At 51.3% G+C, this 21,427-nt stretch overlaps 1 protein-coding gene across 4 annotated transcripts; it reads right to left on the reverse strand.

Moving 5' to 3' along the window:
- Positions 1–1,296: 1,296 nt before the first annotated feature.
- On the reverse strand, positions 1,297–15,008 carry ROBO4 (roundabout guidance receptor 4). 4 transcript variants are annotated; one of them, XM_030330882.1, is made up of 18 exons: positions 14,691–15,003; positions 14,025–14,354; positions 13,613–13,770; positions 13,297–13,417; positions 12,913–13,040; positions 12,585–12,813; positions 12,214–12,326; positions 11,319–11,487; positions 10,992–11,174; positions 10,840–10,882; positions 8,798–8,934; positions 8,417–8,680; positions 4,905–5,012; positions 4,625–4,778; positions 4,241–4,486; positions 3,746–4,104; positions 2,076–2,282; positions 1,297–1,953 (listed from the first exon to the last, which is right to left on the reverse strand). In XM_030330882.1, the coding sequence occupies exons 1-18, from the start codon at positions 14,908–14,910 to the stop codon at positions 1,943–1,945; spliced, it is 3,180 nt and encodes a 1,059-aa protein (XP_030186742.1). In that variant the 5' UTR covers positions 14,911–15,003; the 3' UTR covers positions 1,297–1,942. The 4 variants fall into 4 exon arrangements, 3 of the variants coding, with proteins under 3 accessions (XP_030186742.1, XP_030186743.1, XP_030186745.1); XM_030330883.1 differs by having other exon boundaries at positions 4,625–4,763; positions 14,691–14,918; XR_004344199.1 differs by lacking the exon at positions 1,297–1,953 and adding an exon at positions 2,896–3,051 and having other exon boundaries at positions 2,221–2,282; positions 14,691–15,008.
- Positions 15,009–21,427: the final 6,419 nt, after the last annotated feature.

Here is a 21,427-nt window from a genome sequence, read left to right on the forward strand (position 1 = left end):
TCTCTATCTGCCCCTCCCCCACTCACACTCCGTCTGTCTGTCACTCTCTCAAAAATAAATAAACATTAAAAAAAATTTAAAAAAATAATAGAAAGGAGTTGATGGGGGAAACCCCAGCCAAGAAGGGAAAACAGGCTTTTGTCAGGCTCCCTGACCCTGGATGTGTGCAAACAGATACCTCCTGGCCGGGCGAGACCCCAATGTGATGGGTTTGGCTGACACAGGATTTTTTAAAATATTGGCCCCGAATGCCATAGTGACCATTGCTCCCCCACCCACAGCCCATGCCACTCACTGGTTTTCTGTGGTTTGTTTCCTTCTCATTTTTTCACCCCCAGGCTCAGGAACTGCTCTGGGCTCTCAGGGGATGGCCACTACTCCCCACCCCCACCCCAAGCCCAGGCCTCTGACCTCTCCTGCCACTTTGACCTAAGTGTGCACAAATCCCTTTTTCTCCTTTGGTCTGGCAAACAGGGTTGGAATGTTTTCAAAAGGAATTTTACCAGGAAACTAAAAGAAAAACAAAATCCAAAAAAGGAAAAGCAAATAGAGAGGAACGGATATGTATCCGGAGCACTGATTTCTCATCCTGAGATTATGACATTCCAGACCAGACTGGCCGGTTTAAGGTAGTTCAGGCAGCACCGTGTCCCCCAGGCCCGGCCTCACGCAGCCTCTGGGTTCAGAGTGGCCTCCAGGTAGAGCTGCCTTGGTTTCGGGGGAGGGGATTATCACCCCCTTCCAGGGCCTGCTTCCTGATCAGCCCTCCCTAAAGATGTCCTCCGGTGGCCCTGGTCACATGCAGGAGCACCATCCCCTGCAGCTTGTGTGTGTCCTGCCCCTGCCTTTCCCACCAAGTTAGAAAAAAGACCAGCCCCCACCTGCCCCGCTTTCTGTGGCTCAGGCTTGTCAGTCCTGCTCCATTTCTCTGTGCTGTTGTTTTGTCTGAAGGGTGCTCACTAGGCAACCATTATAGGTGGTCCTACCTTTTGTGGAATCTAGCTACTTTGTCTATTTTAAGAAAACACCTGTTCTTAACCATCCGGGACTGGTCTCTGGGGAGCGGGGCACCGGGACCGCTGAAAACAGGAGTGTCTTCCCAGGACCAGTTGCTACGACCAGCAGACTGGGAAAATCTGATGGACGCGTGTAATTCTTCCCTCAATTGCAGAACAGAAATAAGTGACACGCCCTGAGTGCCAACGAATGCTCAGTTCCGCCCCTACTGAGAGAATTCTTCCCATACCTCCAGGTACCTTCCCCAGAATGGTGCTCTGGGGGATGATCTCAACAAACTCAAGTCATTTCAGTTTAATGGTATCAATTTCTTAAGCTCATAGAGTCCACAGTATGAAGAGGGTGTTGGCCCCACATTTTCCCACCACCCTTCCTTTGGCTCCCTCCCTAGGTCCATTCTGGACCCTCTGCCTTGGAAACAAGGCTGGTCCTCACTGGGTGTTCCTCCATCCTTCCTTTACGGGTGTGGCTGGGGAGAAGTGAGCCTGCCTACGTAGGAAAGGTCCCTTCCTGAGGGGCATGGCTCCATAAAGCTCCTTCCCTAACCAGCCTGTCCCACAAGATGCTGTTGTCGTCTGGGAAGATCTCTGGTTCTTCCACTTCTGGTGATGCAAGTGGGGGGGTGGGGAGATCAGGAGATAAGTCTGCTTCTCACGCCACAAGACCCGGTTTGGGATGGATGGAGCAGAGGAGAGAGCAAGGGGTAGGAGTCAGACCGAGATGACTTTTTGCTCACTGGGGGCTCCAGGTCTGCTTTGCTCTTATTTTGTTTTGCTTTCATTTGTTCTCACAATCCCGGAAGGAGAACTGTCCTGGTGGCGAGGCAAGGTGGTCCCCCAGCTGCAGAGAATACAGGCCAAGACTGACACTCCTCAGCGGGGTGGTTTTGATTCTCCTCTTGGCCGTCTCCTGTCTCAGGTACACTTCATGAGGAGCCTGCAGGGAAGTTGAAGGAGAATGGAGTTACCCTCCTTAATCTCACCTCTCCAACCCCAGGGGTTCCATCTTCGCTCCTCCCCAGAATCCCTCCATCAAGAGTATGGCAGACAGGCACTTACTGCCGGCCTTGGGCTCAGGACGGCTGAGCTGACTTCTTCCGGAAGAGATCCGAGAGTCGGGGGGCCAGGGAGGCAGCCCCCTTCCCAGCCGCTGGCTGTGGTTGTTCTCCATGTCCTCCAACCAGTCTGACCTCCACTCCCACAGGGGCAGGGAGAGGGTGGAGGTCAGGAAGAGGTCATCCCGCGGGGAGGGAGGTGAGGAGGCATCTGTCAGGGAGGGTAGATTTGTTTGTGGAGGGTTGGCCTTCACTCTGAGGGACCAGTTTAGGGCAGAACACTTAGGACCTGCTTAAGGCATACATCCAACCCAGAAGATAACCTAGCCCCAACTCGGCCCATCAATTCTGGGGGCCACTGGAATGAGTCCATTGGTTTCTTAGGGAAAATAGCTTGAACTGTTTCCTCCTAGCCCACCTCTGGCCTTCTTTTTATTTATTTATTTATTTATTTATTTTGAGAGAGACAGGCAGTGTGAGTGGGGGGAGGGGCAGAGGGAGAGGGAGACAGAATCCCAAGCAGGCTCCACACTGTTGGTGTGGAAACCATGAGATCACGACCAGAGCCAAAACCAAGAGTCAGACACTTAACTGACTGAACCACCCAGGTGCCCCCCAGCTCTGGCCCTCTATCCATACTCTTTCCCTTCACCCTTCCTCTCCCCGGGCACCTTTCTTCTCCCTCTGTTGTGGGCGCTTCTACCCTGGATAATCCTTGCTTTCCTGTTTACTACAAGCCTGGTTGTTTTTATTGGGGTTCATAAGATGGCGATAGGGGATCTGACAGAGTGTATGAGGAAGGGGCACGGGGAGCCCTGAGCTACCTTCTGTTGCCTTGGAGATAATGGTCCCACTCTGGTAGACATGTGAAGGAGTGAGCCCATCTTCTCTTTACCCCAGCCACAGACAGGACAAGAGGAGGGCTTGCAAGCACAGTGGGAAATAAGAGAGAAAACAGAAGTTCCCATCATGAGGAGAATCTGGAACAGGGGGTTGGAGTAAATAGTAAATAGAAGAGGTGGGGAGCAATCTTTCCTGGTGATCGGTGTCTGGGTAAGACGAGGGACCTGGGGGGAGGGCAATACAACTGGCTGCCTCTGGGCTTTAGACTTGAACATTTTGTCCTTGTTCTTGTGGGCAACCTTGGGCAAGTTAAAAAACCTGTTTGACTTACAGTTCCCTCATTTGGAAGAGAAAGATAAAGAATATTTTTCATAGAGTTTTAATATTGAATGTATATAAAGCACTTATCACAGGGCCTGGGGCATAGTAATAAAATAAAAAGCTGGCTGTTTTAAGGATAACCACAAAGACAATGATTGGGGGGCGCCTGGGTGGCTCAGTCGGTTTAGCGTCCACCTCTTAATTTCGGCTCAAGTCGTGGTCTCACGGTCGTTAGATCGAGCCCCACATCAGGCTCTGTGCTGACAGCACTGAGCCTGCTTGGACTTCTTTCTCTCCCTTTCTCTCTGCCCCTCCCCCTGCTCACGAGGGCTCTCTCTCTCTCTCTCTCTCTCAAAATAAAGAAACAAACTTAAAAAAAAAAAAAAAAAACAAAGACAATGATTAGGAAGCCCTGCCTCTTGGTTGGGGAAAAGGAGGGAGGGGTTCTTATGGGATCTGAGTTCATTCCAAGGGGTGGGGTGAGGAGAAAGGCAGGGTGGTCTCACATACCCATGAAGACGCAGTCGGCCTCCCTGGGCTCCAGACCAAAGCCAAAGCTGTCCACAGCCATTGCCAGGGCCCGGGCAAAGTGGGCGTCCGCAAGGAAGGAGCCGTCAGAGGAGCTGACAAGGCTGGCTCTGGCGCTGGGGGCGTTGTCCTCGGAGGCTGAGCCCCAGCCGTTGGCCAAGGAGCCCTCGCTGGGGGTGGGGGTGGGGCAGGGCCGGGGTGGGCACAGCAAGCCCCTCACTTCGGACCCCACCCCTCCTCCGGCCCTGCCCACGTCCGCCAGCTCTGAGGCTGTCGGGATGCTGATGTAGCCGTAGGTGACAGGGGGTGAAGGAGCCCTTGGCATAGGAGAGACACTATTCCTAGAAAAGACAAAATGGGACACAGTGCTATGGTTGAGGTGGGTCTACTGGCACAGCAGAGACATTTCAGTTGAGATAAGCATACCCCTGTTGTGTGCGTATCTGCAGTCCTTTGGTCATCCCTCAGACAACTCACCTGGGGGTCTCCTCACCGTCACTGAGCTCCAGGCACAGGGCCACCTCCTCAGGAGTCAGTACACTGTCCTGATCCTCCCCCAGGGATGACAGCGAGGAGCTGGACAGACGACTGGAAGGTGGACTGGGGCCAGAGAGGGAAGAGGCCTGGGGGCTGGAGGGACTGGGGGGACTGGAGGGGACAGGGATGGGGAGGGGGGTGGCTGGCTGTGGGAGGGAGGAGGGAGCTTGGGGCTCCGCCGAGGGCCTGATGGGGGTAAGAGAGTGATGACAGGGTCATTACTGCAGCCCCTGTCCACCCCTCCCCCAGCCCCTGTTCAAGCACAGCAAAGACCCCTCACAACCCAGTCCCCCACCCCTGCTTCCTGACCCCATGCCCTCTTACTGGGTCTGCTGACTCTGAGCGGAGGCTCCTCGAGAAGCGAGGGGTGCTGGGGGGAGAGGGCGCGAAACCAGCTCATTGGAGGATCGGAGGAGCTGCGGTCCCAGGGCCCTCCAGGCAACCAGAGCTTGGGGCACGGCTCCTGGAGAACAATAGCCTAGGGGTGAGAATGGCAGGGCCCCCATGAGCCCCAGCCCCAACCCTGTCCCCCAGCTTCCTGTTCCCACTCCCACCCCTACACCCTGCCTCACCTCCTCACTTTCCTCTCAGGGCCTCCTCTTACCTGGACTTTGGGAAAGGTTCTTGGAGCCTTTACTCCCCAACTCCCAGGCCCAGAACTCCATAGGGTGGCTGGCCCGGAGGGGCGGGGAGCTGTTGGCTTGGTGCAGCTCTGCAAAGGCGAGAGTCAGTGGGTGGGGGGCAAGCCAGGGTGGGCCTTTCAGACCCCAACCACAGGCTCTATGTTCAGCCTTGTCATTCAGTCAGGCGTTAGGGTCCCTGAATTCAGAGACAAGAGGGAAGAACCTCCCTGCGTCCTCTGCCCCGCCCCCCTTCCCCCATGCAGGAAGGTAGCACGAGACTTGGAGTCAAAAGACCTGCGCTCACAGCCCAGCGCAGTTACATAGTTGCTGTGTGACCTCAGGCAAATCCACTAAATTTTCTGGGCTCCCGTTTCATTTGGGAACATCCAGTGAAACCATAGTTTTGCCGATTTTAATTTATTTCTAAAAACAGATTGGAAAGTTCCTGGTGCCTAAAAGATACTTGGACAACTTTCTTTTCCTCATGTATACATCCCAATCTTCCTGATCTCTATCCCCCTACCTTGCTACTCTTCTCATGAATTTTGGCTCTGTGAAGACAAATACCCCTTCTTTTCTTGAAGAGAATCTGTTAATTTCCATTTCTCACATTACAAATATCTCACATGGTTGTGGGTAACCTTGCCCGAAAACCCGAGTGTTTTTCCCACTTGGGAAGAAGGGTTGGACTGTCAAGTTGAGCTGAGTAGGTAAGACAACCCCACACCATGCCGAGTGGGACAGGAGTCAGCTGAGGAGGAGAGGACCTCTAGAATAGGAAGAGTGTTGGTCTCACCCAGGGAGACAGTGCCCTACCAATAGATATTCGGTGATATTTGTTGAATGAATGAACAAAGAAATGGATAATATGAGAGAGGTAGATGTAAACACAAGGTGAGAAGAATCACAAGATTGCGGCTACCATCTGGCTCACATGGCCACTTAAGAGACAGGGCTCTCAGTGAACTCTGATAGTGGAGAAGCTGAGGTAACTGAAGAAACAGACCTAGCTGGGTGCAGTGACCCTAGAGCATGCTTCTTGGTCAGGCCAAACCCCAAATGGATCTCAGTTTAAACCAAAAGGGAACCAGAAGGGTGATGGAAGAGATTTCCTCAAGACCAGGAACCAGGAAACTATCAAGTAAAGGCAAAAAGGAACCAGTCTTCAGATTAGTGCCACATGATCAGAAGCTCAGTTAGGAAGGGGGTTCCTTCCTTGGTAAACCAGAGACCAGGCAGGATCCTCAAGGCACAGCTGTCCTCAAAGATTTGGATGCCACCATGGGCAGGTTCAGAGCAGGGAGGAGATCAAGGCTACGGCATTCCCTGAGACTATCTGGCCCCTGGGAATCCCTATACGGTGGCCAGACCTTCTGAGCCTCTGGGATGAAAACCCACACAATGGCTAGACTTCCTCCATCAAAATTTCCTTTTGTACCTAGGCTGCTTTGTTTTTTAAATTTCCTTTAGTTGTTGTATGATCTAGGGAGTTCTGGAGGCCAACTTCAGGTGCTCCAACTCTGCTCTCAACAGCTTTGTCTCGTCTGGTGCCTGGCTTCCTGAGTAAGCTCAGAAATGGGACCCATGTCGGTTGGTTGGTTTGTGTGGAAGAGGAAGAGGAAAGGCCAGTCCTAGAAAAGGCCACATTTGTCCCAACCCATTCGTTTCCTCTAAAGGATTCTCATAACAAAAAGCCTCCTTCCACCCTGCTTGTAATTACTTGGATCTTAGTTTCACTGTTATTTGAGCAAACTACACCATAAAAATGTTATGAAGGTTAGGTCAAATCTCACTGGGCACACCTGAATGGCAATTAATATTTGTACTAATTAATTAATGAATTAATTAGGATATTCAGTGGGCGTATCTGGAAGAGTGAAACTAACATCCTTCTATAATGGATGAAACACGGGAGAGTACAGTTCTGAGCATATCAGCGGTGGAGAAAAAAACCCACCTAAAGGCAAATAATAAGAAAAAAGAATAAACAGGTCAAGGGAGTAGGGGGCACTGAGAGAGCTTGCCAGTGTTAGATGACAAAGAATCCTCAGTCTTTTGGACTTACAGCAGCAGAGCCAAACTCCATGGCTCTGACCAGACCATAGCACGAACTTGCTGTGGCTGAGGTCCCAGGAGCCAGAGGTGGGCCATTAAGTGTACACCAGCCCAGGGGCCTTACTGTGGTCAACCAGCGGGGCTGGGGTGAAGAGACACAGGGTGAAGTGAGGACCTAAGTCTCATCTTGGAATTGGTACCTTTCTGAAGAATTGGCTGTAGAAAATTTCTCATTTTTTTCCCAGCAGTATTAACAGTCGAAGATGAGCTCTACATTAAATCCGGGTCAGTGCCGTTCTCTGTGGGAAGGCTGGGTTTTAAATGGGACTGGTTCAACCCCTTTTTAGCTGCTATTTTGTGCCCACTGAGGATTCCTAATGCAATACATCTGAGGCGAAGCTGGAAAGAATGCCAGCTTTGCTAATATTTAGAGTCATAAAGTTCTGGATATTGGACAAGCTCTTAATTACTCTGTATCCATCTTTGTCTCTGTGAAATTTGGATTATATCCACTGGGGGGGGAAAAAGAATTGGCTGTAGGACATTCGTAAGTCTTACTAAGCAGCACAGAAGGCTTGTGAAGACAGCAGGTGGGGCTCAGACCCACGTTCAGAAACAAGAGAAAATAGTGATAGAATCAAATCTTCTAAGGGAGCTCTCAGAGGGTGGCCTTAGGAAGCAGACCTTTTTGGCTTCGAATCTGAGTTCGGCAGCTTACTGACTTGTGGGATTTTGAACAAGTGACTCATTTCTGATCCTCTTTCCCCACCTGCAAAATTAGAGAAATAATATCTAGCCAATAGGTTGGGGGGGTTAAATGAAACAAATAAAGCACCTAACGTATAGTAGTTCCAAAAGAAACAGAGACTGTAATTATTTCTCTCTGGAAAGGCGAAGCAAGTAGCTGGAATTCAGGAGAGGAATCTGGGCAGAAGGGAATTAATCTTCTCTGGGAAGTGAGTGGGGAGTCAGTGCCTGGAGAGGCCCGTGCACAGTGTCCATGGAGATGAGGCTTCAAGCTAGCACCGGTCGCACACCGCCAGGTTCTAGAGTTCCTTATGTGCTGGTCAGGCACTGTCACCATACTCTGAGCCCTTAGATGGCAAGAACTGTCTCTTGTGTCCCCACATCTGGCTTACAGTGGTGCTTACGAAATGTTTGCCAAGTTCAATTGCACGCAGAAGGAGGGCCCACTGCTGGTACGGGCCGAGTGGAAGCAGACAACCATGTAAAGAAAAGCGGAGGCCAGCACACCCCTCGCTGAGTGCCTTGGTGATAGCGGAGAGACCTGGTGTCCACCAGGGCAGGGAACTGGAAGCCGTGGGTGGGATACAGCCCACATCTGGCTTCGAGGTCTCCAGGCCCCGGTCCCACCACGTTCCCACTCCTGGTCCTCCTGCCACCCGCTTCGGGCTGTGTCTATGCTCCCCATCCTTACCCTGCTTCTTTTTGGCCTTCCAAGCCTCCACAGGGGCCAGAGGCAAGCGGGGAGAAGAGAGTCCCCTGTGGCTGCAGAGGCTGTCTGGACTGGGCCAGGGGCTGGAGAGCCGGGCCAGCTGGGGCGGGAGGCGCCTGACAGCTGGGGTCCGGGGGCTTGGCCGGGCTGGGGGGCTGGAAGGCAGCTCAGCGATGAGGGAGCCATAAAAAGTGCTGGTGTCGGGAAGCAGGGGCACACCAGGGCTTCGGGGATCCCAGGAGATCACTGTGGTAAAAATGACAGGAAGAATTACGGTGAGTGCCTCCCACCCCCACAACGCCCATCTCCAGCCCTGGGATCCCTGCTCCACTGCAGAGCCCTGGCCCCACTGGGCATGCTCACAGGAGCGACGACAGTCTAGTGGGTCCCGGGGGTCCACTCCCAGCCTGCTGCTGAGGCTGCTGCTGCTGCTCAGGTCCCGAGAGCCAGAGGTAGAGCGCCAAGTGTCTGCCAGCCAAGGGGAGTCACTGTGATCCATCCTGGGACAATGGGGGGGGGGACAGAAGAAATGGGGTGAAGCGAGAGCATCATTGGACAAGACCTCCAGTTCAGAGGGTAGCAGAAGGGGTTGAGTAGAGGGTGGCAGCAGCTTTATTCTTGCTGCTTTCCAGGCCTTTACAGACTCCTTAGGATCTCTGACCTGGAATCCCAAAACTCAGTGGTCCTTTCTTATTCTGGGACCGGGGAAGTCCAAGTGGCCCAGAATGAGGAGGCATTAAAGAGAGACAGCTATGTGTTGAAACAAAGGGAACACAGATCCAGGGACAGACAAAGCCAGTGTGAAAATCCCCATCTGCTACAGCCTATGTGTGTGACTCCGGGCAAAGAAGTCTATTAGCCTCTCTAAGCCCTGGTTCTTTATCTGTAAAAGGGCTGCCATATAAGGCTGATGTTTTGAGTTGAAATGAGGAAATGTGAGATCACTCAGCTGGCAGAGCAAGAGTTTGCTACGTGGAATTTGCCTTCTCTACCTCCAGTCTGGTTCCCTTTGAACTGGGCGTCCTGCTGGCTGCCTGAGCAATCTTTCAAGAACAGAGATCATACCAAAGCACTTGTCTGCCTAGAACCGTCAGTGGCTCCCCATTAACCAGCTGCCTAGCAGGGCGAGCAGCACCCTTGTTGGTCTGGCCTTCAGCTCCCTGACCTTATCCTTTACTCCAATACATCTTGCAACCTACATCCTAGCCAGACCAGACAGCTTATCTTTCCCTATGAACATAGCAGGCTAGTTCTTCCCGCTGCTCTTTTGCCTTTCCCCTTCGTACCATCAGGGTAACCGTGGAATTTTCCCCCACCCCACCTCTTCCACGTGTCTTATACATGTTTCCGCACATCTAGCTCTCGATTGCATGCATATGCTGGCATGGCTGTCCGGTGGACGGAGCCTGTGCTAAAGAGATGGATGAACAAGAGAATCAGAGTGGAATCCCCTTCAGAGACAAGGGATAAAGTTCCAGGGGAGCCAGAGAAGGTTCGGGGACAGAACAAAGGCCAGGAGGTAGCTGGAAGAGAAAGGCCAGTGAGCACAGAATAACGCAGGAATATATGGCCCCAGCCCACTCGGAACCTTGCAAAATGGTAACCCAAGGGCTGGACGTGTCTGGCACATTGTAGGTACTTGATAAACTTCTGTTGAAAGATGCAGACTTGGAACGTGAAGCCCTTCAGAGGAAATCCAACGAGATAAAAGAGCAGAGAGATGAAATGGTTATTTAGTGTGAAACTCAGCCAATAGGACAAAAAAGTACCTTTTCTTTCTTGGCACCCTGTCTCATAACCACAGACTTGCTTTGGCAGCCAAAGACACTTGGAGCAGGTGTACCTGCAAGCTGACCCTGCTACTGAGAACGAGGCGTGAGAATTGAGAACATAGGGGCAGAGCGCCCTCTGCTGGAACTGTGGGTGATTATTGTGAAGATCACTCCCTATTTGGGTGATTTCCTGAATGCGAAGGCGCTGCTAGGCAGACCCGGGGTCTACAGAGAAAATGAGAAATTAGGCTGGTCGTCCCGTGCTAGTTATTCCCCACCTAGCAGAATGGGTCAGCAGGAGAGTGTAGTGAGGATTAGTGAGAGGTGGGTGACAAGAGTCCTAGATTGGGAATTCAGAAGGCCAGCTACTAGCAATGTAGCCTCGGGCAAAGTCACTTAAGTCTGGCGTCTCCACGTCTCCGTTTACTCAACTGTCAAGCGGTGTGGTAGGAACACTAATGAAAGAGAAATTAATTCTCACTTGGAGTTCAGGAGAGATTTGGGTAGTAGGGTCCCGAACTGCCTGGCAGTAGGGGAGACAGCATTCCATCCAACTCTCTGTCCCAGCTCCATGGCCCCTTGGCCCCTCTACCTGCCCCCTCACCTCAAGCCCCCCCGCATTTCATCTCTCACCTGTGTTTTAGGATAGCGTCCTCACTGGTGTATCTGTACAGACCTGGGAGAGAGCAAAAGGAAGAGAGCTAAATCCAGAGGGCCTAACACCTGGCCAGAGATCTAAGCCCCTGCATTGTGCGGCCTGGGCCACCCGGGGTCCATCCTCTTACCCGGGCCCAGGTGCACCCCAGCTCTGCGCCGGCGGTGGACACACACGGCAGTGCCCAGCAGCAGCAGCCAGAGCACGACACCCCCGCTAGCAATCACTTCTGGCCGCCTTAGGGCGGCCCTCAGCTGCTCCAGGGTCCAGGGACCATCGCTGAGTTCTTGAGTGGCTCGCTCCATGGTCCGCTCTATGTGGGAATTTGAGCTCAGTGGGAGGGGCGGGTGGGGCTATGAGGGTCATGCAGACAATGAGCTGGACGTGTGAGGCGGGAACAGGGCGAGAGGAAGGTGGGGATGGGGGCTCGCGGGGTACGGGAGGGCACTGCCCTCACCTAAGAGGAGGCAGACAGGGCTACTGGGGGGCCCAGCCCCAGCGCCCGTGACCGCAGCCACTTGTACGCAGTAGGAACCTGGCAACTGGGTGGCCATCTCCAGCTGGGTCTGCTCGCCCGCCACAGTCCAGTTGGCTGGGGGCAACGAAGTGTTGCCCAGGCTCCAGACCTGAGGCACAAGGGGAAATGGGCACTCACCACCCCCCGCACCAACCCCCGCGCCATCCCAGCGGCCGAGTCCTCCACCACTGGCCATGTGGTCATCCTGCCCCGCTGTTCCCCTGGGAGCACTCCCCCACCCGATGTAGCCACACTTCCTATTCCCTTCTCCCTACAGAGTGAGAGAGCCTTCTCTCTAGGCTGACAGCAGGGGGGACAAAAAACAATCTGCTAAAATAGGCGTTAGACCGTGGTTCTCCAATTTCACTGTGCTTTCGAGTCACTGGGAGGATTTGTTACCAATCCAGGTTGCTAGGTCCGTCCCTGAGTTTCTGATTCATCAGCCTGGGAAGGACCCAAGGATTTGCATTTCTAACAAGTTGTCAGGCGATGCTGGTGTTGCTGGCCCAAGAGCCACATTCTGATCCCACTGGCTTAGAAGTTGACAGTCAGACACAGCCTGGTTTGATTCCTGCTCTGTTTCCTGCACCTGTGGCCTTGGCCTCACTCTCCATGTCCATAAATTAGGGATAATAACCCAGGATGGACTCTGAGATGAAATGAGATCACGTAGGAAAGTGCCTGACAGTGTCGGGCAGACCCCTTGCTCAGCGACAGCAAGTTTTCCTTGCTTCTCTGCACAGGTGCTGCTTCCTAGTGCCCAGAACAAGGGTATGCAGGATGCCAGGCAAGAGGATGTCCTGGCACCACTAGGCAGGTGGTGGTGGTGGGGTACCTGGTAGCCACGGATGATGCCATTGTGGTTTTCAGCAGGTGGTGGGACCCAGCTTACAAGGACACTGCCGTTGCCAGGTTTTAAGGTCACCTCCCCGGGAGGGGCATTAGGCACTGGAGGGGAGGAAGAGAGGCTGTAAGGGATGCTGAAGGAGGGGACTCTAGGAAAAAGATCTGGGATGGGGACACGGTCAGAGACCACACTGGTAAGAATAGGAGATTCCTGCAGCTCTGCTTGCCTGGCCATGGCAGAAGGGAGTCCAGGAGTAAGGCCCACTGTCCCTCCAAACTGGAGTGGGACAGTCCAGGGGCCCGCAGACAAGAAGGCGTCAGAGAGTATACTGTTGGGTCCTTTAGACATCTGTCTCTGACCTTGTTCAGGCAGCCTCAGGAGCAGCACGTTGCTGTCAGGGCCTTGAGCCCGGCCGGAGAACGGTCTCACTTTGAACTCGTAGTCTTTGCCCCAGAGGAGGCCCCCAAGCTCCGCGCTCTGCCAGCCGGCCAGCAGGGCCTCTGCCCAGGGAGCTCCCGGGCCTCCTGGGGCCGTCTGGACCCTGAACAGGGCTGTGTACGACTGAGCAGGTGCAGCAGGGCCGCTCACCTGGGAAAGAGTCCAGAGGAAGGATAGGAGGTCAAGGAGTTGACGGCCGGCTCTTTCTTGAGCTCGGACTGGCACCCATCCCTAGGGCCTGGGCCTCACCTTCCAGCTGAGCCACACAGCAGGCCCGGGCTTGGGGCTCTTTTCGGGGTCTGGGTTCAGCAGGGTCACATTTTCCAGCTGAATATGCACAGCCAGCAACTCCAGAGGTTCCTTGTAGTTCTGGGGCTCTGTGGAGAGCATAGGGCTGGGCTGGGGGCCGTAGGCCAGAGTGATGGGACTGAGGGGTGAAACATCCCCCAGACTTGGAGAAACCACAACTCCTAGATTTCCCAGTCTAGAGCACTCCTATTTCTACTCCAGGATTGGGGAACATCCCTCTCGATGGGGCCCATGTCACTCTGATCCTGATCCCAGGTTGACCCCCACGTACGCTGACCCCAGCCAGAACCAGGCCCTAACTTTAGCTGACCACCCTCGACTTACCCTGGACAGACACCCTGGCTGCCCGGCTCTCCCGTCGTCCTGCGCTGTTGGTGGCCACACACATATAGGTGCCTGTGTCGCTCTTCTCTGCTCTTGCCATCTGCAGCGACCCCCTGGAGACCTGTCAGGGCCAGGCGCTTTGTGAAGTGTCTCATGTGGGAGGGGCTCAGACTGGGGAGGGAAGCTTCAGGCTTCATTGTCTTCCCTTCCTCAAATTCTGCAGGGGACACGGGGGCTGGAGGGCAGGTGACTCCCTCAGGGTGTGCCCAGTTATGCTCAGGACCAGAGAAAGTATGGGGAAGGGGGGCTCACTCACCACGTGCCGCCCTGGCTGTAGGGCCAGTGGTTTTCCATCCTTCCACCACGAGACTGTGGGCTCCGGGTGGCCCCAGGGCGGCCCGCACTCCAGAACCACCTGCTTGCCCACAGTGGCCACTGTATCCTGAGGCTGGGTCTGGAAAGCCTCCCGAAGGACTGCAGGAATGATGGAGGGTCAGCAGGGAGGAATGTCCAGTGCTCCGCAGAGGTCCTGCCTTGGTGTCTCCTACCACACTGGCCCCATTCTGGTCTATCCACCATTTCGCCGCCTTGTGCTTACTCTTCAGAGCCCCACCCTCCTCAGTTCACCCAGCCCAGGCCTTCCCTCGTAGATATCCCCCTATATGTCCTCACCTCAGGCATCTGGCCTCAGGTGCACCCCGCCCCGGGCCTCCCCTCCCAGGCCTTACCCGCCACAGACAGCCGAGCGCCTCGGCTGACCACTGTGCCCAGCCGGTTGCTGGCCTCGCATGCATAGACACCCAGGTCTGTTGATAGGGCCTGGTCATCGTGGGCACGTCCCCGGGCTGGGGGCCGCAGCAGTAGGAGCGTTCCGTCTGGTAGGAGGTCGTGTATGTCTGGGGGCACCACGCTCAGGGGCTGCCCGTTCAGCAGCCAGCGGATGGTGGGAGGCGGCTGGCCCGAGGCTCGGCAGCTCATCTTGGCGGGGCCGGGGCCCTGGAGCAGCTGGTCCTGGGGATGGACTAGGATCTGGGGTGGGGAGTCCTGAGCCATACCTCCTGGAAGGGAAAGGGGGGCGGAGCCCAGTCCGACTACCGACAGGGCCCCCAAATCCCTGAACATGTCTTCTGCCCTCTCTTGCCTGAAGATAACTTCCATTAACAATCTGGGAGGGGAGAGAGCTGGTATGCAGGGCATCCAGGCAAGGATCTGCAGAGCTCTCAATCTGTCTGTCTGTCTCTGTCTCACATATACACCATCATCATCATCATCATCATCATCTCTGGTACCCCCATGAAAAAAGGGAAGCAAGGGAGCAAGGGGGACCTCTTCTCCCCTTGTCCAGGCCTTGGATCAAGGGAACAGGGGCTAGGAGAGGGGAGGGCCACACTCACCGGTGACAAGCAGAAGCAGGAGAGGCAGGGGCCACGGGGCCCTGAGGAGGCCTGATCCTCCAGAGCCCATGGCTGCTCTCAGGCCTCTCTCCTGGTCCCAGGCACTTTGTCCTGCAGCTCTGAGCTCACAGCGGAGGGAAGGAGGGGCGGGGTGGGGTGGTGGTGGTTGTTTGTGACCGAGACTCTGCCCCAGGAGGGAAGCAGCTTTGAGGAAACCCATGCTTCCTGCCTGGCCCTCGGTGCCTTGGAGAACTGGGAGGAGACCAGCAGAGAGAAACTCTCTGCCCTTGACCCTTTAGCCATCACCCCTGACTCCAGCCCCGGCCTTAAAGTTTACCTTGTGATCTAGTCTGGGATTTCCTAAAGGCCATCCTCACACTGACGTAGTTCCAAAGCACAGCCTTTGTCCTTTAACTTTCAGCCTCCGTCTAAACCTTGATGGCCGTTCTTACCCCTCTGCTCCGAGTGGCTCCCTGCTAGAGTGGAATGGGGGCCCAGAGGTGGAGGCTCAGGGCACGGCACTAAGAAGCTGAAGGGAGAGAGAAGTGGGCTGAGGCAGCCAAGGGGAGGGAAGCAGGAGCATATTGTCATCCCACAGCCCGGTTGCCTGAGGATAGGCGGTGGGTAGGGCAGCAGATGGGAAGCCTTTAGAGGCTCTGGGACAATCCGGGAGAAGCTCACAGTGTGTTCCTGTTGAGCTCACAGACAAATCAAATAAGCTCTCTGAGACCTTGAGAGAGTCCCTTCATCCTTGCAAGCTCGTTTCCTTACCTGTAAACTAGGAGTAATAATGTGGCACCTGGGTGGCTCAGTGGGTTAAGTGTCCGACTCTTGGTTTTAGCTCAGGTCACGATCTTGCGGTTTCCTGAGTTCAAGCCCCGCATCAGGCTCTGCGCTGGCAGAGCAGAGCCCGCTTGGGATTCTCTGTCTCCCTCTCTCTCAGCCCATCCCCGACTCACGCCGTCTCTGTCTCTCTCAAAATAGATAAACTTAAAAACATTTTAAAAATAAGTAAGAGTAATAATAATAGTTCCCACCTTGAGGGCTGGAGCAAGGATGGGATGAGATATTGCATGAAATCCTTAGTACAGTGTCTGATGCGTTCTAAGTGATCAGTAAAGGTTAGCCAATATTGCTATTTATTTATTTTTATGCACATCCCATCACCGAAACTATTCGAGCATCTTCGGCAGGGATAATTTTCAGGCCCTGGAAGCGTGGTTGGAGTAAATGAACTTTACTGAGTCTTTCCATCCCTGAAACCTTGTGGCTATAGCAGGCAAGCCTCATAGCTTCTGAACCTGAAAAGTCTGTGCTCACCCTGCCGCTCCTCCCCCCCCCCCCCCCCCCCCCCCCCCCCCCCCGAGAGAGGCTGCTCTCCCCTCTCAGAGCCCAGCTCCTGTTTACAGGTCTCTTCCTCCCAAATCTGGAATCTCAGCCATTTCCTGGAGCTGTTCCCGGAAGGCCAAGGCCAGGAGCTGAGGCTCAGCGGAAGAGTGTCCAGCCTTTGTTCCCCATTGTTCCCGGCCAGCTCCTCTGTGGGGCCCCTAATGCAGCTAACTCCCTCCCTTCCTCCCCCTTCCCAGCCTGACCTCTGTGCCAGCCACAGCCACAGCCCTAGGCCTCCTTCACTCCACCTTCTCTTTCCCCTCAAATGCAGACCAAGACTGATAAAGACAATCAGAACAAGAGAACACCATGGTCTCTACAAACTGGGCATTTCCAGCTGGTGAAGAATAGACAGAGTGAAAGCAACGTAGTGACAGGGCTGGAAGAATAGGAACTGGGGTTAGAGAACAGAGTCTGGTATTTCAGAAATGGAGGAGCTAAGGGCAATGACAATGTCCTTGGAACGAGCACATGTGTGTCGGGCAGAGTGGAGCAGAGGTTATGACGTCAAGGGTCTGGGAGGCTGGAGTGATGAAAGGGGTATTCATGTGGACACTGAAGTCATCCAAGGACCAGACAAGGAAGGATGTGGCGAGACAGGTGGATTTCCTGCATGTACCACAATTTAGGATTTTCCCAAGTACGGAGCCCCCAAGCCCGTCTGCCCCCCCCCCCCACTGCCTGCTCCCAAGAACGTTGCTATCAGTAGTCTTTCTTTAGTCTCTTCTGCTTATACACTGGACTTAGGGAGCCAAACCAAGTTCTCCGCTAATGATTTGATGCCAACTTGATTTTCCTCAAATTTCTACAATCCATAAAGATGGTACAGATTCGTGACTAGCCCCATCCTCAGTTGAGTGAGAACAGGCAGGTTCACAGTGAGGAGGAGTTCCAGGGCCGCGCCCCAAGAAGGGAGCCCCTGAGGCTATAGCAGCCTGAGGAACAACCCCTACCCCTCAGTCACGTACCTCATCCCTGAAGATGGCCTTCAGCTCAGCCTGTCTCCATTCCCAGACTCTGGAGAGCCAAGGGCTGAGAACTGAGCTGTTCCTCGGGGCCATTAAGACTCTCCTCACTCAGTCCAAGCATCCAGGGCACTCAGAGATCCATGGCGTGATGGCCAAGGGGAATTCCCAACAGTAGGGTATGTCTGGATGGCTCCCAGACATCACAGTGCTCATTTCCAGCAAACTGGCCTAGCAGCATCCCTATTGTCTCATTTCCACCCACTAAGGAAGAGCCGACTGGATGAGTCATGCGGATGAGATTAGTCAGTGGGAGCTGCCCCCAGTTATTTCAAGGAAGTTATGCTCTGGGGCCAGTGACCAGTTATATAGTATCTTCCTTCACCTCTTGGTTTTAGAGTTTTGTGTTTTTGTGAGTAATTCTTTAGTTGCATATAAGAGGGAAGAGAGAAGAGAGGAGTTAAGTGTCCTTCTGAAGGACCCTCCAGAGGAAATTTTTTTCTGCTTCTGGCTCCTGGCTTCTCTGGCTTCTTATTCTGTGTTCTCTGAAGATGCAGCCAGGACTCCTGCTGGGCAAGCTGGTAGGGTGCAAGTATGAATTGAGGTAGGATTTAAAGTCAATCACACTTAGGCATAGATCCTGGTTTCACCTCTTACTGGCAGAGAGACCTTGAATAAGTCACATGACCTCTCTGAGCCCCACGTTCCTTATCTGTAAAATGTTTGTGTGAGGTTTATGGATAGTAGATATGGAGATGTTAATACTAAATATGTGTTAATTATCTGTTGAGTGTTCTGGGAATGCCATACCCCGTCCCTGACCGACACAGCCACAGCCAGCCCCAACTACTCATAGGTTTTCTTTTTGGTCTTGAGATCTTGCCCTTTGGGTCTTCTTGTTTTACCTTTTTTTTCTTCTTCTTCTTTGCTGAAGTCCCAATCTCCAAATTCTCATCTTTGTTGCAAGATGCCAATGGCTGGAGGGAAATGGATTCAGGAGAGGAGACAATAATGATCTCCTCTTAGGTGAATGGGAAAGTTGCCCTGATGCCATCTCACTGGCATAGCATCTAGTCCTTAGTTCCTGGTCCCATCAACATCATGGGCAATAACAAGGTTCATGGGGATATTACACCTAACACTTTCAACCACACAGTTTCTTGAGGTTTTCAGCACCAATGACTATGGATCACACCTAGACCAAACATTGGAGATTGGGCCAAATGGAGATTTCAAAGGCTGTTAGCATCAACATTTAACCATCTGCTCACATGTCCAAGAAGAAAAAGGCATCAGTTACTGTACTTTGTGTTCAACTTGTAAATGCCTTCCAGCCAAAGACCACCACAAGCACACCTTTTATTGAACATGTTGGATTTATTATTCCTTGCAACTAAGGAGTGTGCACATACCATGGGGAACCGTGTAGTGTCTCAGTAAGAGACACTTACTTACTCAGTGTTATTTAGTAACACTAAGGTGCTAGAAAGAACCTGTTTTAGGATTTGGGCTTTGACTGGGTGATATTGGGGAGGGTCCTAGGAAGTGAAGCTTTGCTTTAAATTGGGTGCTATCAAGAATCAGGAACAATTCTATGATTCTTCGCAGAAGAGTGTCTTTGATAATTTCCTTGCCATGTAGTATATCAAGTGGTTTTTTCTTCTTCTATTATGAACAGTGCTGCCCCTAATCTTTATTTCAGATGTCTTTTGATATGACTATAAGTGTTCAAGAGTTTCTCTAGGGAATAAATAAACCTAGTAGTAAAATTTTCGGGTCTTGGGGCATACAAATATTCAAGTTTAGATGGTAACAATAGTTTTCCCAAACAGTTGGTTGTACCAATGTCCTTGAGCTACATTCTCAGAATGGTTGGTAGACTTCTTAATTTTTGACCATCTAACATGTAAAATAATATTTTATTATTGCCTTAATTTGCATTTTCCTGATTAAATAATAAAGCTGAACATCTTTTCAAGTGTTTACTCACTCTTTGCATTTTTTCTTCTGGGAAGTATTTATTTCCATCTTTTGCTCATTTTTTAATTTCTTATCTTTTTCTCAGTAACTTTCAGTTTTATATATTCTGGATAATAATTCTCTGTGGATTAGAGATGCTGCAAAAACAAATTTGGCCTTATATTTCCTCTTTCTTTATGGTGTAACAGATGTTCTTAATTTTACTGTAGATATGTTTATTTTTATGTTTAGTACATTCTTTCTGTTTTTGAAGAAAACCTCTTCTGCACTAAAGCCAAAATGGCATTCTCCCATATTTTCTTTTGAGACTATAAAAATCTCACATGTAAGTCTTTGATCTATCACTAATTGATTATTTTATATGCCTTATGTGTATTTATATATTTCAGATAGTAAACAATAATCCCAGCGTTACTTATTTAATGACCTACAATGATTCCTTGTCACACATCAAATGTCCATATATGTATAGCTTGTTTCATTGGCCTATTTGTCTATTCCTGCATGAACATCAGAGCGTCTCAATTATTAGAGCTGTCTAATCAATTTTGATATCTGGTAGGGTGAGTCCTTTCCTCTTTTTCAGAAGTATCTTGGCTCTACTTGGGGTTTCAGCTTATCAAGTTCCTTGAAAACCTCGTGAACTGATTGAACATATAGAGAGAACTGACTTGTTATAACCTTAAGCCTTCCCGATCATGAACGTGTATACCTCTCCTTTTATTTAGCCCTTCTTTGATGCCTTTCAATGAAGTTTTAGATTTTGCTCTGTATAAATATTACACATATTTTTGTTAAATGTATTTTTAGCTGACTTGGTAAGCCTCCTGTTGACACTATTAACAAAGATATTTGCGATAATCCCTACCATCTTGTATACTTGTTCCTTTGCAATGTTGTCACCCTTCCTCCCACAAAGAACTGGAATCTTTTCCCCAACATCTTGAAGCTAGGCTGGCCTTGTGAATTGCTTTGACTAATGGAATACAGTAGAAGTGATGTGTGGAAACTTCTAGTCTAAGCCTCTAGGGGGCTTACAGCTTCTGCTCTTGACTTTTTGAAACACCGCTCTGAGACTGCCATGTGAAGAGGCTTTGTTTAGCTACACGGAGTAGAGATGAGCAAGATTCCTAAACCTCCGGGCCAACAGCCAGTATCCGTCAGCAGACATGTGCGTGAGGCCATCCTAGGCATCCAGATCGAGTTCAGGATACCAGATGATGTGGTCACACAGGCGACCTCATGCAGCACCAGCAAATGAATCACCTAGCCAGTCCAACACAAACTGCTGACACAGAGAATTGTAACAATATTCTTTTAAGTCACTCAATTTTGGGGTGGTTCATTACAAAGCAAAGAAGAACTGAGATGCCTTGATATATAGTTTGTAGTTTCTTCTGAGTTGCCTGTGTAGGAAATTATGCAATCCAAATATGCTGTTTTTGTTTTTCGTTTCCCATCTTTATACCGTTCTGTTCTTTCTTGCTTTGCAGTACAATGCTGAGTACAAGGAGTGATTGTGGGTATCTCTGTTTACTTTTTCATTTTAAAAAGAATTCTTCTAAAGTTCTACCATTAAGAGTGAGGTCTGCAGGGCACCTGGGTGGCTCAGTTGGTGGAGCGTCCGGCTTCGGCTCAGGTCATGATCTCACGGTTAAGTTCGAGCCCTACATCGGGCTCTCTGCTGTCAACACAGTGCCTGCTTCAGATCCTCTGTCTCCCTCTCTCTCTGCCCCCTCCCCTGCTCTCTCTCTCTCTCAAAAATAAACATTTTTTAAAAAATGAGGTTTGCAGATGGTTTTTGTAGATGCTATTTATCAGGTTTCAAAAGTGCAAAGGGCACTTGTTTCTAGCTTGTTAAGAGCTTTTGATCATGATTAAGTTTTAAATTCTACAAATCTTTTTTGGTATCTATTGAGATAGTTTGTCTCCTTTAATCTGTAACCGTGGTGTATAACATTTATGAATTTTGTATGTTTACATTATTCTTTTTTTTTTTTTTTTAATTTTTTTTTTCAATGTTTATTTATTTTTGGGACAGAGAGAGACAGAGCATGAACGGGGGAGGGGCAGAGTGAGAGGGAGACACAGAATCGGAAACAGGCTCCAGGCTCCGAGCCATCAGCCCGGAGCCTGACGCGGGGCTCGAACTCACGGACCGCGAGATCGTGACCCGGCTGAAGTCGGACGCTTAACCGACTGCGCCACCCAGGCGCCCCTGTTTACATTATTCTTGCAGAGCTTTTGATCATGATTAAGTTTTAAATTCTACAAATCTTTTTTGGTATCTAGTGAGATAGTCTCCTTTAATCTGTTAACATGGTGTATAACATTTGTGAATTTTGTATGTTTAAATTATTCTTGAATTCTGGCCATTGCACTCTTTGGTACTTACCCAAAGGA

This window comes from Lynx canadensis, chromosome D1 (assembly GCF_007474595.2).
Source record: "Lynx canadensis isolate LIC74 chromosome D1, mLynCan4.pri.v2, whole genome shotgun sequence".
Lineage (NCBI taxonomy): Eukaryota > Metazoa > Chordata > Mammalia > Carnivora > Felidae > Lynx > Lynx canadensis.